Source organism: Diaporthe citri, assembly GCF_014595645.1.
Source record: "Diaporthe citri strain NFHF-8-4 chromosome Unknown scaffold_6, whole genome shotgun sequence".
NCBI lineage: Eukaryota > Fungi > Ascomycota > Sordariomycetes > Diaporthales > Diaporthaceae > Diaporthe > Diaporthe citri.
In genome coordinates, this window is record NW_025064851.1 from 709198 (window position 1) to 724045 (window position 14848).

A 14848-nucleotide genomic window follows, 5' to 3' on the forward strand; every position below is an offset into this window, starting at 1 on the left:
GATGAAGAAACAACCTGACAGATGGCATGGACGCACGTGCCACCTTTCATTCCGTTCCGTTGCTTGTCGCCCGCTGCCGTGGCCGTTGCAGGTGCAGGTGGTGCAGTTGCAATGCATTGCTGCAGCGCTCCTTAGCGTTGCCGTGCCGATGCCGCTGTCTCCTTTGTTTTTCTTGGGATGACTCCTCCTGCCTCCTGTAGGCCGGGAGAGGAGAGGGGGCCAAGGGGGCGGAGAGGGGATGGGGGCCCCACCTGAATTTAAAGGGCGCCGCCACCAGAATGGGGGCCAAGCTTCCAGGGTCGCAGTGCGTGTTTGTGTGTGTGCATGTTATGGTTTGTGTTATGATGTGCCTGCCTCCTGTCTGTGCCTGTGCCTGTGCCTTGCAGGTCTGGCAGGTCTGGCAGGTCTGTTCTGGTTTGCGCTACTGTACGGTAAGTCGCAGGTAGAAGAAGTAGTATGGTAGAGAGGGCAGTAGACTCAGGATACTCCGTCTTGTCTGTCGCGTCACCGTCAAAGCGCAAGCCGTTCGCCCTCCCACCCTTTCGCTCCCACTCTTGCTCCTGCACTCCCACCTAACTCCCACTCGGTCCTCCGCCCTGAGATCGTCCAATATTACGTGCACATGCTCTCTGTCCGCCGCCGTGTCCCTCCCTCACTCCTCTAATCTAATCTAGCGGACACCCGCACTAATTACCCATACCCATACCCACACCTTACATTGCGCCGTAGTCCACTCTGTGTACCGAGTTGCATCGCCGACTACGACACTCCCCTATTGATCGCCCCCGAATTCAAGGGAGGAAAGAGCCAACTGCACACAGTTGACGCGGCACACGAGACGAGACGAGACGAGACGAAAGACAAGTCGAGACGGCCGAGATTCGATTCCACATTTCGACCTCCGACCATCTGTCAATCGACTCGAACGATCCGATCCGGCAAACAACACAACACAAGGCAACACAAAACAACACACAAAACCCACCCACGCTTCCTCCCTTGTGCAGCCAGCCCCAGCTGTGCAACCTCTGATGGGATCTCCTCTCTCGCCAATGCACCACGCGGCACCTAATGGTTCTGCCACGTACGTTGACGACATGGAAGACCAATTCGAAGACGCCGTCGAGTCCCATACCCACTCCTCCCCCTCCCAGCGCCGCTCCACCGGCGAGGACAGCCTGGAAGGCGCCAGCTCACCCTTCGTCGCCAGCGTCGACGGCCAGAGCCAGTCCTCCAACCAGGAGAACGTCTCGCCCTCCAAGGACAAGCGCCGCTCCAGGATCATGTCCGGCTCCGAGATCTCGCCCCTCAAGATGCTGCAGCGCTCCAGCACAGACGGCCCAATACCAGAGGCAGACGAGAAGCTCGCCCCGCCGGCGCCAAAGAGCCCGCGAAAGTCCGTCTCTCCCATGCGCCGCTTCCCCGTCAAGATCAACAACTCCTCCATCGACTCCACTCCGAGATCCCGACCGCAGTCCATGCATGCTGCACCACGGGAGCGCCAGATGAGCCATTCCGAAGACCCATCGCCGCCCACCCCGCCTGCTGTCACATCATCAACCACAACCACAAATGGAACGACTCAAGAGAGGGAGATGTCCCTCGAGGAGGCTATTGCACAGAACCCAGGCGTAAAACACGCGATCGAGATATTTGAGGATTCTATCAGTAGCATAGATGAGGACGACGACGACAGTGGTCTCGACGGGGAAGGCGGCACCGTCAAGGGCCCTATGGATGTTCAAACGCCCCCGAGCGACAGCCAGGACGAGACTGCAGGCGACGAGACCATGATGAGCACCTTTAGCAACTTCTCTGCCATTCCCAACATGACCACCTTTGCCCGCCTGGGCGGCCGCACGCCAACTCAGATAGCACGAGAAGACCCACGTCGCGAGTCCAACTCCACTAACCTGCTTGACTTTACCGACAACCTACGCTTCCCTGGCGGAGGCCGTACCTCCCCCACAAAAAATCTGGCCATGGCCGACGCGAAAAAGACACCCCAACGGCAAAACATCGCGAACCTGCTGGACTTCGACATCCCTCCAATGCCTACCCCACGCAGCCTTCCGAGCATCAGCGCCCGGGAGCTGGAGAGCCTCAAATCCAACTTCATGTCCGAGATCAGCGGCCTGAGGGCAACCTTGAGCGGCAAAGATGCCGAGGTCATCTCGTTGAAGACAGCCGTGGCCGAAGCCGAGAAGCGGGCCGGCGAGACAATGGAACATCTTCGCGAGGAGCGCAGCATGAGGGAGCAGTACTGCGAGGAAAGGGACATGTGGGAGAAGCGCGGCCGCGAGATGGAGACGGTGCTGCGCCAGGTCAAGGAGGAAATCATGACGACGAGCCGGGAACGCGAGGAGTTCGAGTCCAAGCTCGAGGAGTCCGAGGGCCGCCGCGAGGCCGCCGAGATGATGGCCCAGGAGGCAGAGGCTAGGATGGCTTCCATGCGCGCACGCGAGGCCAGCGCCGAGGCCGCGGCTTCCCCAGGTGGTGTAAAGAGCCCCGGCAGCCGAGCGTCCCAGCGCGAAATAGAGATCGCGGTGGAGAAGGTGGCTAGGGAACTCCACGCCGCGTACAAGAAGAAGCACGAGGACAAGGTTGCCGCGCTCAAGAAGACCTACGAGGGCCGCTGGGACAAGAAGATTAGGGAGCTTGAGGGCCGCATCGAGGACCTGACCAAGGAGAACGAGGAGCTCAAGCTCGGTCGCGACGCCACCATGACCAAGGTCGAGTTCGAGAGGGCCGCCGTCGAGGAGGAGCGCAAGGCCCAGGCCATCAGGGACTCGGCCCAGATCAAGGAGCTGAAAGCCGAGGTGGAGAAGCTCGAGGCGGTGGTCCGCACCGTCCAGGACGACAATGCCGACCTCAGGCAGCAGCTCGAGAGCGAGCGCGTCGAGAAGGGCGAGCTGGTTACCCTGGCCGAGGAGCTGATGCAGATGCAGGCCCAGCAGCAGAGCGCTGCAGCTGCGCAGCAACAGCAACAAGAGCAGCAACAAAAACAACAGAAGCAGCAACAGGAGCCTGCCCAGCACCACGTCCCTTCCGTGACGCCCAAGCGCGTGCCGCAGCGGGCCTCGGCGCCCGTGCCGGCCAGGAGCAACACCACCGGCGGCGGCTTCTCGCGGCCCTCGACCATGACGCCCAAGAAGGCCGGCGGCGCCAGCCCCAGTGGCATCCCAGGCACCACCAAGTCGGGCTACCGCAACAGCATGATCGGTCGGCCAGGCGGTCCGCCTCCTCTATCGGGGCTCAAGCCACCTGGGCAGACCAAGATCGGCGGCGGCGGCGTCGTGGGCGTGGCCCCCGCGCACGGCCGGACGCAAAGCAACGTCAGCGGCATCGCGAGGCCCGGCAGCGGGCTCGCCAGGCCGGGAGGGCTGATGAGCTCCATCCAGCAGATGGGGAGCTACCGTGGGCGCGGGGAGTAGGGAGCGTCGCGCCGGCCTGCGTCTTGGAACCGCTAATGATGGATTGGATGGGGAGGACAGAAGGGGGGCTGTGAGAGCCTGATTGAAGGTGGCGGGCGGTGTCGTGGCTATTTGATTGCTATGCAGCAGCGCGTGCCAAGGGGCCCTTGACGGGCTTAATGACTATGATTTGATGTCGTTATGAAAGGGAGAAAAAGATCGGAATGAATCGTTGGCGTGTTTTACAGACACCCCTATCATGCGCCGCGTGAGGAAGGAGGAGGAGGAGGAGGAGGAGGAGCGAGCATCGAGCGGGCGAGTGCAGAAGAAAGCGAGAGACAAGACCAGACAGCCTGACAGGGCGGCCGAGTGAAACGGACAGATGGATTCCGGGTTGCACGCACACACTCTTGGTCGTTGAATGGACTGTACATAGAGATACTTGAGCGGACACCCCTCCCCCGGGCCTCGTTGGGTCTCTAGGAGTTTTCTGTTTATTCCCCTTTTTGTTTCGACTTCTTCAGGATACCTACATGTTTACACTGCTTCTACTCAACCCGATCCTTTTTACTTTTCACTGCTGCCGTTCCTCTTCTGCCTGCGCACTTTTCCCAACTCCGGCCGCGTCCTGTCTCCTTTGAGTCGTGTGTATGTATTATTACATGTACATATCATATCCAGCCTGGACGTATTCATGGTGGTTAGTTGCTGGGTTTGAGACACTGGCTGGGTGGCGTTTGGTCTGTTCCGGGCTTGCGATCTGCACGGCTGGTTGTGTCGGCGTCGATATTTGAGTGAGCTCTGTGGGCTTGCTATGTGTATTTGCAGTGAGCAGCGGAGATAATTTTAAGATAGCATGAGTCGTGATGAGACCAAAATCGCATCGATGTGAAGAGGCTCGTTCATGGACTGCCATCCCGTTTGTGCGTGTGATGACGATGTTCTCCCACTGTTAGAGCCATCTCTACGTCCGTGGAGTTTAATCAGCTCTGCGATTCGGTTCTGATCGCACTGGGTTGTGATGCTGGAAGTTCGTATGCGGTCTATCTCGTCTGGCTGTGCCACTTCAGTGTCTCATTCATGTAGAGAACGGATATTCGCACCGATGGAAACGGATGGTATACCTTTACATCTCTCGGGCCACAGCTGCAGCTATAACACTCACATGCCTGAATTGCATCAGGTGTATAGGTGCTAGGTATGTAAATTAGGCGTGTGCGTAGTAGGCGTATGGGTATTGGGCGTATAGGTGTTGGGCGTATAGGTGTTGGGCGTATGGGGTGTTTGGTGTTAGGCGTGTGAATTAAGCGTAGGTGTTGACTTAGTGCTGGTGATAAACTGGTGTACCATCCATTTTTACTGGCGCGAATATCCGTTCTCTTCATGTATGCCTGGGTCTGGCGATGCTTTGAGTTACACCTCTGGTGTTAACTAATGTTGTTCAGACTCACCGAGCTGCCTCTGGTGACAGACGAACTCAACCAGAGGCCTTGATGTTCAGCCTCTTGTTGGTCGCAACTCAGTCGAGCGCGGAGAGGTAGGAATACAGACAATCCCGCTTAACCAGGAGTCGAGGCAGTGATGGGTCCCGGATCTGGTCATGCCCGTCTTTGCCCATTTATGATGCAGCTTGTTACAATTGAAGTATATTACTGAACTAACGAGAAAGTAAAAGACACCGCATTGATGATCATCCCGTATCGCTCTTGAAGGCGCCTGATCCACTTCGGAATACAATGTGACCCGAGTCCACGTCCATCCTCGCCGCGAGCTTCTGAAAGTTCGTCTGCCATGACGGGGGCACCATGAGTCTCGGTAGGCTTTTTCGTCTTGTAGAAATGGTTCTCGATGATCTGTTGCCGGTGATTCTCGTTTCTGTTGTACATGTTACTTCGTGACACAGTAACTAGTCGGAACTTCTGTAGCGCTCGATCTTCAGGCCGTTGAGCTGGAGGCGCTTCTTGAGTTGGTTTGTCTGGTGGTCCATGGTGATGGTGGACTCCCACTCGTCCAAAGAGGAGGGAAACTTGCTTCTCATCAGCATCATGACTCTTCCCAGCCGCGAATCGTTTATCTTGTTGCTCAAGATCCCCCAGAGAGGCCGGTCGTCGTGCTCCATGTCCACGACGAGGAGCGCCCAACGCTTTGTGGGACTGATCACCCGGCCCAGGATGAAAATGCACTTCGGCAGCTCGACGCCGTCGATGCTGGACTGCCCGCTCCGGGCGAGGTTCGGGTAGGAAAGACGGAAGAAGCCCTGAGGAGAGGCTGCTACCTTTGGTCCCGCCGGCGTCCGGGAATGCATTATTTTGTTGAGCATGGGCATGTGTTGCTCAGAGCCAGACACTACAAAGGCGCCTGGCTTAAGGATGGGGAGCGGGTGGTGTCTGAGATGGTTGCGCACGAGTGCGAGATCCTTCACGTCAGCACTGCGGACTGATTTGATGGCCGCATCCCGAGCAATTCGGATCTTCTCCTTCACCTGCTCTTTGATCTGGAACACCACGACTAGCAAGAGGACTTTCTCTTCTAGATCGCCTGGAAGCTCTTTGTAGTCCAGACTGGAGATGTAATGGGGATAGTGAGATCCTGCCGGCACGGGAATGAGGTACACCTTGCTGACATTGTTGCCACCTGCATAGCTGACCGTACCATGGCGCTCCCTGAGAATGAAGTAATCGAAGAGCCGGGTGAAATCTGTGTTGTTGGCATCAGGAGCTTGCTCAATGCGGAATGTGATCATGTCGCTGTCAGGGGTGAAGTTCAGCTGGTGAAGCTCTTCTTCCGACCAGCCAGTGGTAACATGGCCTTGAACTTCGAGCTTGTCGGGGAATAAATCCTTGAAAGAGGCATCGAAGGTATTGACAGGCTTGACAACACTGACCTTCTTGACGACCACATCCACCTTAGCGTCGACCTGTATGTTGGACCCGACTATGACTTGGCCTTTCCAAACCCCTGCTGCGGTCTCTGTAGAGCTGGCAGAAGCGTCAGAGGCCTGTTGGGACCGAGTCTGGCGGGTAGTGAGGCCACCGCCAGAAGAAGGTCGCGAAGGCTGAGGAGCATGATTGTTGAGGGGAGGAACACTAACGGCTCGCGTGGCAGTTTCAGTGCCCTCGGACGGCATGGGACGCTCAGTGCTGGCCTTCCGCTTGAGACCGCGGCTCTGTTGATCCTGGCTGGTATGATCTCCAGGACCGTGGTCAGAGACGCGAGAGGCAGACCATTTCTCCTCGAATATCTCCAGCAATCGCTGGCCTGCGATTCGGGCAGGGTCGCCGGAAGGGCGGTACCTGGATTTTGCAATCATCTGGTTGAGATCCGTCTTGAATGAGGCGGCCGAAGCGTAAACTCCTTTTGCAAGCTTCTCTTTTATGGTGTCCAAATCAACTGGTTGCGTGGTCGCATTAAGCTGTGTGGGCATAACCGGGGTGACCGAATCCACAGGCTTGAGGAAATGGCGGTTGTATCGCCGATGCTTCTCGTGCATGACTTCTTCCAAAACAATTTGACAAAGCGTAAAATCAGGCTTGTTGCCGTTCATGCTATTCGCAAGGTTGAAGTCAAGGGCCTGAGTCTGAATGTGATGGCCGCCTCTCCGGGGGCCGCCATTTCCCTCAGCTGCACTGTCCTGCTGATTGTTGTGCTGGGCGGGCGCAGAGACAGGCCGAGCCCTGGTCAGCTGTTGCTTGTAGGAGTCGACTAAATCATCCAAGGCCTCCTTGAACCGATTGAAGCTGGACTGAGAAGCATTCAATCTATTCTCAACTGCGGAGACCCGTTCTTCGGCAGTTTTGAGCTCGGCCTGAAGGTCAGCCTCATGCTTTCTGACAGCGGCGAGTTCGTTCAAAAGCCCCTTGCGACGCTGTTCGGCGGCGTCGGCCACCTTCTGAAGGTCAGCGTTCTGCTGTTTGACAGCTACCAAATCTCTCTGAAGGTTTGCGGGCCCACGTTTCGCCTCCTGCAGCTCGGTTCGTGCTTTCTGAAGCCCAGACCTCGCCTCCTCACGCTCGACCTTGACGGTATCAAGTTCAGCTTTCATTTTCTCGTCCTTGGCTTTAGAAGCTTCTCTCTCGGCCGAAAGCTTTTTCGTAAGCGCCTTCTCTGCTCGCAGAAGTTTATTCGTATCTTGCACAAGAGTCTTTTCTGCCAGCAAGCTCTTCATCGCGTCTCGCACAAGAGCCTTCTCCGCTCGTAGATGGTTCTCGAGATCATGGATTCGCTGGTCGGAAGCATTCATAGCATTGTTGACATTTTTTATGGCCAGTTTCTGGCTTGCTTGGAATGTGTTTCCGAGTGAGTTGATGCGCGTTTCGTATTCCATGAGTGGGGCACTGCGAAGGTTGTCGAGATCCTTCTGAAAGTCCTGGCCCAGCGTATTCATCTCAGCCTTTGCCCGCTCAAGCGGCGACTGACGAGGAGCCTGTGAGCTCATTTTGAATTCATACCGCTCGTTTAGCGATAATGGCTGTGATCGCACGGAATAGCGACTTTGCGCGACCTGGATGACGAGCAACTTGTATGGGTGTATGGGTGTATGGGTGTATGGGTGTATGGGTGTATGGGTGCGTGTGACTGGGGCTTTGCAGGCGACGAATTGGCTCTCGGGGGCAAGGTGACCGAGCAGAAAACCGCACACTCGATGAAAATTTGGGCTGTCTGAACCAAGGAGGCTCTGAAAAGTCGAGATACAAATCTTAAAGCTTCGGCCTCCCCTCAATAGCGCGATGCGTATCGCCTTTCTTCTCAAAGTACTGCCTGATAGCGCCCTTGGCAGTGTCAACAACACCAGCGTCCTCGACCGTACTGGGCACGCTGACGTTCTTGTCAAAGTCGCCGTGGACGGCGTTCTCGAGCAGCTCGCGCAGTACCCTCCGTAGGGTCTTGCCTGACCTTGTCTTGGGGATGATGGGTTTTGCGGTCGTAGTGGTCCTGATCATGCCACCAAGTGACGCGATTGGACCGACTTGGGTGCGGACGAGCTTCTGGATCTCGGAGAGGAGTTGTGTGTCGTCAAGTGTGCTGGTGGAAGAGCTGAGGACGAAGGCGAAGGGGAGGTGGCCTTTCATGGAGTCGGGGATACCGACTACGCACGCCTCGGTCACTTGGGGGTGGGAGGTGATTGCCTGCTCGAGTGTGCCTGGAAGTGGTTGTGAGTCAGGTTGGAAGCAACCCAGACTGCAAAGACGAGAAAAGAGAGGATAGGAAGGAAGGTAGTGGTAGGAGGAAAGTGTTGGAAGAAAGGGTTGTAAGGAGGAAGATAGAGGTCAACGGCCAGAAACTTACCTGTGCTTAAACGGTGGGCAGCTACGTTGATAATGTCGTCTGGAAAAATGATCAGACGAAAGTCACTGCAACAGGAGGGGGCCCAAAGGATCAACTTACCTGACCTGGCCATGATATGGACGTACCCATCTTTGTCTACGATACCAGCATCACCAGTATCCAACCACTTGCCATCAAACCTCTTCAGGTACCCTCCGTAAAACCTCTCCTCATCCTCCCACAACGTCCGAAAAGCAGTCGGGGCCAGAGGCGTCTTAAGCACTATGTTTCCCATCTTCCCCTTCCCCAGCTCATTGCCCTCATCGTCCACAACCCGTATGTCAAATCCCGGCATTGGCTTTCCAGCACTGCCAGGTTTGATAGACAGTGGTGGTTTCGCTTGAAGGTTATTCACAACATGTGGTGTCATCGACACTCCTGTCATGGGCGAGCCAGACTCGGAAGACCACCAGTTATCGATGACCTTGCCTCCGCCGATTTTGTCGTCACCGTACTTACCGAGCAGGTCCTGGTACATGGTGATGATGGCCGGCTCAGACCGCTCGCCTGCAAGGAACATTGCTCTGAGCGATCTCAACCCGCCTCTCTCACCAATCTTGCTGATATGCTTGTTCTCCGGATCATCCTTGCGAATGGCCCTGAGCGCAGTGGGTGCAGTGAATAGGGCGTTTACATTATACTCCTCGATCATCCGCCAGAACGAACTGGGGTCAGGCGTGCCGACTGGCTTGCCCTCGTACAAGACGGTGCCGGCACCGACGATGAGAGGGCCGTACAACGTATAGGAGTGAGCAACGACCCAGCCGATGTCACTGAAGCCGGCCATCTTTTCCAGACATTGTCAGTGAATTCCGAAAACCCATCCCCAGAAAGCAAAGCTTGAAAGATACTCACGACATCACCAGGCCCCTGGATGCCAAACATCTGCCTCATTGACAGACTCAATCCGACCGCATGGCCCGCAGCATCCCGAACCACTCCCTTGGGCAGCCCAGTCGTGCCACTGGTATAAATCACATACACCCCATCAGTCCCCTTCACAGGGACACACTCCTTGACCCTCTGACCCCTCAACTTCGCGCTCCTCACAAGGCGATTCCAGTTCATTTCGCCCCTCGCCCTATCAAGAGGGTGCCAGGCCAGCTGCTCGCGCTGCCACACAATCGTCCTGGGCGTCTTCCACGACGCAAGCCTCTCCGCCTCCTCGATATAATCCCGGTAGGGGATCGGCGGCTTATTCCCATCAATCCCACAAGACGCAGTAAGAATAGCCTTGGGTCGCGAAGCATCGATACGCTGCGCCAGCGCGTTGGGCGCAAAGCCCCCAAACACAACAGCATGGATGGCACCCAGCCGCGACACAGCAAGCAAGCCGATCAGCGCGGCGGGGATCATGGGCATATAAAAGAGTACTTTGTCGCGTTTGCCGACGCCCTCGGCACGCAGCACCGCCGCCAGGGCCTGGACATCATCCAGCAGCTCCGCGTAGGTGATGCGCTGCTTGGTGCCCGTCACGGGGCTGTCGTACAGGATGGCCGGGCTGCCGCCGTTGCCCGCCTCCACGTGGCGGTCGACGCAGTTGTAGCACGTCGAGATCTCGCCGTCCGGGAACCACTCCCAGTGGTCGTGGGTCTTGTGCGACTTGGGCAGGGTCTTGGTGTACCTGCGCAGGACGGTGGAGGGCTTCTTGTGCCAGTGGAGGTGGTTGGCTTGCTCGGCCCAGAAGGACTCTGGGTCCTTGAGGGATGAGGTGTGCAGCTGGTCCTGTGGGTGAGACATGGTGATTCGGAAGAGGAGATGAGTGACTGAATGATAGAATGAGTGAGAATGAGGAGGAGAGTGAGAACGGGGGCTGTGAGGCAAAAATCAAGTCCGGGTGTATGGGGTCCGGGTGTCCGGATGCCTGCGATTACGTATAAGTCAACGGCCAGACGATCCGGGGTTTGGATGGCACACTGGCACACACCTGCGATTGATCTATATAACCAGGCTGTTTGGATGATGAGAAGGCGGTAGGTCTGAGGCTCAAATACGCTTTAATGGGAACCTGCAAGATATACTGCCGACATCTACCCGCGTGCACCGAGGTTGCCGTTCTGCAAGGGCGAATGGAGGGCTGAAGCTTTTCCCCGCATCCTCGTCCCCAGCCCCGGGTTGCTTACCCCAGACGGGCGACCGGGACGGTGACTTCATCGGGGTTTTAAGGTTCAGGGGTCCTGCTCCACCCGAAGCACGCACGACTGCGGATCTAGTACACGTGTAGTACCATCGTGTCTCACCAGATCTCACGGTTTCCTCTAGGTTGTGAAAGTGAGTAACCTCGTTCGTCGGGGGTAAGTAGAGAGGCTTCATTCTAAGCTGCAGACTATAGATCTTTTGTGGTAGCAACTCGGGGGGTCTGAGAGATGTTGAAAATGGCCCATCTAAGTGACTGATGGGCACTGAGGGTGATCCAGATTGACAGACCCTCCAGGGTTAAGCCCTGGCGCCAAGGGGGAGTCGGGCGGGCTGCCACATCTTTGAAGCCATCTCCGACAGCTTAAGGCATATATATGTGCCTCATCTCATCTTCTCATCCATCATTTTCCTCCATTTTGAGGCGTTCCTTAGCAACAACCATATGCCCAGATTACTAGTAATCCACGCAAATAATGCCACCATGGTACACAACCACCCCACGCCCATGGCACCGATCAGCGGCTCCGTAACCACAACACCAACACAGCTGAAGATATTCCGGATAAAGTTGTTAAGCGCAACACCACTGGAACTCTTCTTAGGCATGAACTCCGTGAGCATGGTAGTCGCAGCGCCGAAAATGAGCATTGTTGCGAAGCCGAAGAAGAAGTTGGCCACCATGGGCGCAAGCCAGAACACGCCCCTGTCCGCACACCACCCGAACCACAGCATCGCGGCCGGGAACATACTAGCAGCGAGCCACGCGTTCTCGCGCAGGCGGTCCTCGGGCAGGAAGACGAGCTTCCCGTGCGCGTCGTACCGCCCGGCCTTCTTTGCCTCGCGCAGCATGATGCTGTCGACCCACTTGCCGCCGAACAGCGACGAGATGAGGTACCCCAGGGAGCTGGGGATGTACAGCAGGCCCACGATGATGACGGGGAAGCCGTAGGGCGGCCGCGAGAAGGTGCCCTGGATCGAGATGCTCAGCACGAAGAGGGACCCGAACGCGATGGCCGCGAACCCGACCGTCAGCGCCACCGGCGGGAAGCGCAGGTACACGATGCAGGAGAGCGGGTCGATGAGGGCCTTGCGGAGCAGTGCCGCGCCGCGCCTGGTCTTGACGGCGACGGACTGGCGCGTCGACATGCGCGCCAGGCTGGTCGTCCTGTCGAGGTTGCCGCTGTCGGTGTTGGTCGTAGCACCGCCTGTGGCTGCTGCTGCTGGCTTGCGCCGGGCCAGCGTCTCGGGCAGGAAGAAGACTATGCTGAGGAAGTTGAGGCCGCCGAAGCAGGTTAGAAACCACATGGTGCTCTGCCAGCCGAAACCCTGGGCAAGGGCGCCTCCTATGATGGGCGCGAGGAGCGGGCCGGCGAGAGGGCCAAGGTAGAATATGCCTGTGGGCTCTGAATTAGCAGGCAGGTCTAGGTCTCACAGTTGCAAGTAGTGATCGATACGCACCCATTGCCCTGCCCCGCTCAAATGGCTCCCAGAGGTCTGCAATTGTGCCCGCGCCCACAGCTTGAACAGATGCCGCAGCGCCGCCCCCGAGGACGCGGAAGACGATCAACATGGAGATGGTCGTGCTGACGGCGCTGAGGACGCTGAAGACGACGAACAGGCTGAAGGAGACGACATAAATTGTCCTTCGGCCCAGTGTCTCGGAGAATGATGACCTGTTGAGTGGTGAGACAGACGGCTTGGATCCGGGTCAGGTATGGAGACTAGGGACTCACCACCACAGCGGGAAGATTGACATTGCCAGCATGTAGAACGCTACACTCAAGTTGACGATAGTCTCACTCGTATGAAAGTATTCAGCCATTTCCGACAGGGCGGCTAGTGCATAGTCAGCAACTGCAAGGTGGGCGTCTTCTACCGCAACGTGACAAAGGTCGTGTGAGACATACGGTATAAGATGTTGCTCCCGAGAGGGCTCCCTGCTGCTGCAGCAGCCACAATGGTCGTGATCATCCATTTGGTCTTCCGTGAGTAATCATATGGGCGTTCTACCTCCGGGATGAGTGTGAGTTGTGCAAAGAGGCCTCTCCTCTCCTTCCCGGGAACAATGACGAGGGGCCGTGATCTCGCCGATGAGGCCCGGGAGTGAGACCGACTCGGCCCGCCATCTTCCGGGGGGATGCCGGTGTTGAGACCCTCTGGGCCCTCGGGCTCTGGGTCGCGATGCCGATCATCTTCCTCGTCGTCCTCGTCGACAGAGTTCTGGCGGGATTTACTGTCGACTTCGGCGTGGCTGTCTGCGGCGAGGTGCGAATCTGTGTCACTGCCGGCGTTCCCCAGTGATGGTGTATTGTCACTTCTGGTTGCTTTCTTCTCTGGGTCCGCATTGCCAAGGGATTGATGAGTAACGGCATCGCCCTCGTTCTTTTCTGGGTCTGCTGCTGCCATAGCCAAGCCCGGAACCTAGCAATTCGGAGGCCGCGACCGGCGCCGGGAGGGGAACTAGGAATCGGGATGGGCCAAGAGACCTCTTGGAACTCGGTGCTATTTAAATTTGAAAAATTCAGATTAAATCATTAGGATATGGCAAAGAGTATTTTGAAAACCCATAGCAGCCCGAAGCAGATACAAAGAACATGGGCTGAACAATTCAACCCGGACAGCAAGCAATAAGTGCGAGCAACAAAAGTTGTGTGTTTGGGTAACAGGGAGAGGGCAAGTGGCAACGAGGACTCAACGACGAGAGCAGCAGCAGCAACAGCAACAGTAGCTGCAGGATCTGAAGGGCCCTAGCATAGATGTTTCGTCGGTAGATGGCCGGAAATAAGGACCGAGGCACACTTTGCAGCACCAGAAACGGCCACTAGGGAAAAGGGGTGCACCGGCTTTTCTTTATACCCACTTTACCTCCTCGGCGCCGCTTGATGCAGACCGACAGGTGCAATCGGGTGTTTTTCGCCGGGCATGATGGAGTTGGCCGAGTCGCTGGCTGCATACATACCTGGTCCGCCCCATTTTCGACGGCATGTCGTGCGACTGGCCGAGGGGTGTGCCCCCCCTGCTGGTCGGAGGAGGACATCATTCACTGCCTGGATTCGGGGCAATTGTGTGCTGTGTAGCCTCGTGACGGTCCGAACTCGCGCGAGTCAGACTATAATGGCAAGCGGTGCTGAAGGAGAGGGACTAGAGACCAGCTGTGTGGGACTTGCAAAACAACTAGACTGGGAGGTGATCGGCAAAGACGGCATCTCCTAGCCTGACGTTGTTTTGATCCGCCGGGCGGGCTTCTTCCTTTCCGTCTAGTGTGCCGAGGTCTTGTCTGTCGCATACATTCCGAGGGTGGTTCCTACCACCACGATGAGGTGCTCGGAAACCGCAGCGCCGCCCCAGTTTGAGTCCTTGGCTTTGCAATGCCTCCTTCGCAGTCGCAGTTGCGACCGTAGCAGGAGGATTCCGTCTCTGCTGCTCCGGAAGACGTGTTCTCCAGGCTTGTGCGCGCCAAATGTTCCTGGGTAGTTTTGTCTTCTCACAATTGGTCGGGTCAGCCAGGGTTGGCGGCTGACCGATTCGGCTCTCGCCATCAGACTGATGCCGAACAACGCACAGACCACACCCGGCCGCGACCGGCCCGGGCAGCGGCTGCCCCTGCCGGAACTGACTCCTCCCTGCAAAACAACTCAGAAGATGACGGTGAGTTTGGTGAGAGTCCGTATGAGACAAACACTTACAAAGTGTCTCCTTCTTTTGAATTAATAGACAAAGGCTGTTGAGAGTGGTCAACCCATTTTTCTTGTTCCTTTTGCTTGCATTCGAATTTGGATGCAAGATGACCGTCTAGAACTCGATCGGGAAGCGACTCCGATCATGGAGTTGTTGAAAATGACCTCAACTCGGATGACTGAACCGAACCCATCTCTCATTGACAGCCTCAACTCCACAACCACGAGACAGCCCATCTTTACTTTCAGCCTTGCTGCGTCTTGACTTGTGTTCTCAAGTCCTGGTTACATTTC

General features: G+C 56.8%; 4 protein-coding genes across 4 annotated transcripts; 1 reads left to right on the forward strand and 3 right to left on the reverse strand.

Annotated features, from left to right (window-relative positions):
• Window positions 1–1052: 1052 nt before the first annotated feature.
• INS49_012214 (uncharacterized protein) lies at window positions 1053–3434 on the forward strand (the record flags this gene model as incomplete). The annotated part of the gene is made up of 1 exon (XM_043172919.1): window positions 1053–3434. The coding sequence occupies one exon, from the start codon at window positions 1053–1055 to the stop codon at window positions 3432–3434; it is 2382 nt and encodes a 793-aa protein (XP_043022216.1).
• Window positions 3435–5319: 1885 nt separating this feature from the next.
• INS49_012215 (uncharacterized protein) lies at window positions 5320–7848 on the reverse strand (the record flags this gene model as incomplete). Its single annotated transcript, XM_043172920.1, has 1 exon — window positions 5320–7848. The coding sequence occupies one exon, from the start codon at window positions 7846–7848 to the stop codon at window positions 5320–5322; it is 2529 nt and encodes an 842-aa protein (XP_043022217.1).
• A 262-nt stretch (window positions 7849–8110) lies between these two features.
• INS49_012216 (uncharacterized protein) lies at window positions 8111–10478 on the reverse strand (the record flags this gene model as incomplete). The annotated part of the gene is made up of 4 exons (XM_043172921.1): window positions 8111–8553; window positions 8700–8738; window positions 8799–9525; window positions 9594–10478. 4 exons carry the CDS (start codon window positions 10476–10478, stop codon window positions 8111–8113), a joined length of 2094 nt encoding a protein of 697 aa, XP_043022218.1.
• A 780-nt stretch (window positions 10479–11258) lies between these two features.
• On the reverse strand, window positions 11259–13283 carry INS49_012217 (uncharacterized protein; the record flags this gene model as incomplete). Its single annotated transcript, XM_043172922.1, has 4 exons — window positions 11259–12271; window positions 12336–12550; window positions 12611–12713; window positions 12785–13283. The coding sequence occupies 4 exons, from the start codon at window positions 13281–13283 to the stop codon at window positions 11259–11261; spliced, it is 1830 nt and encodes a 609-aa protein (XP_043022219.1).
• Between the last annotated feature and the right edge of the window lie 1565 nt (window positions 13284–14848).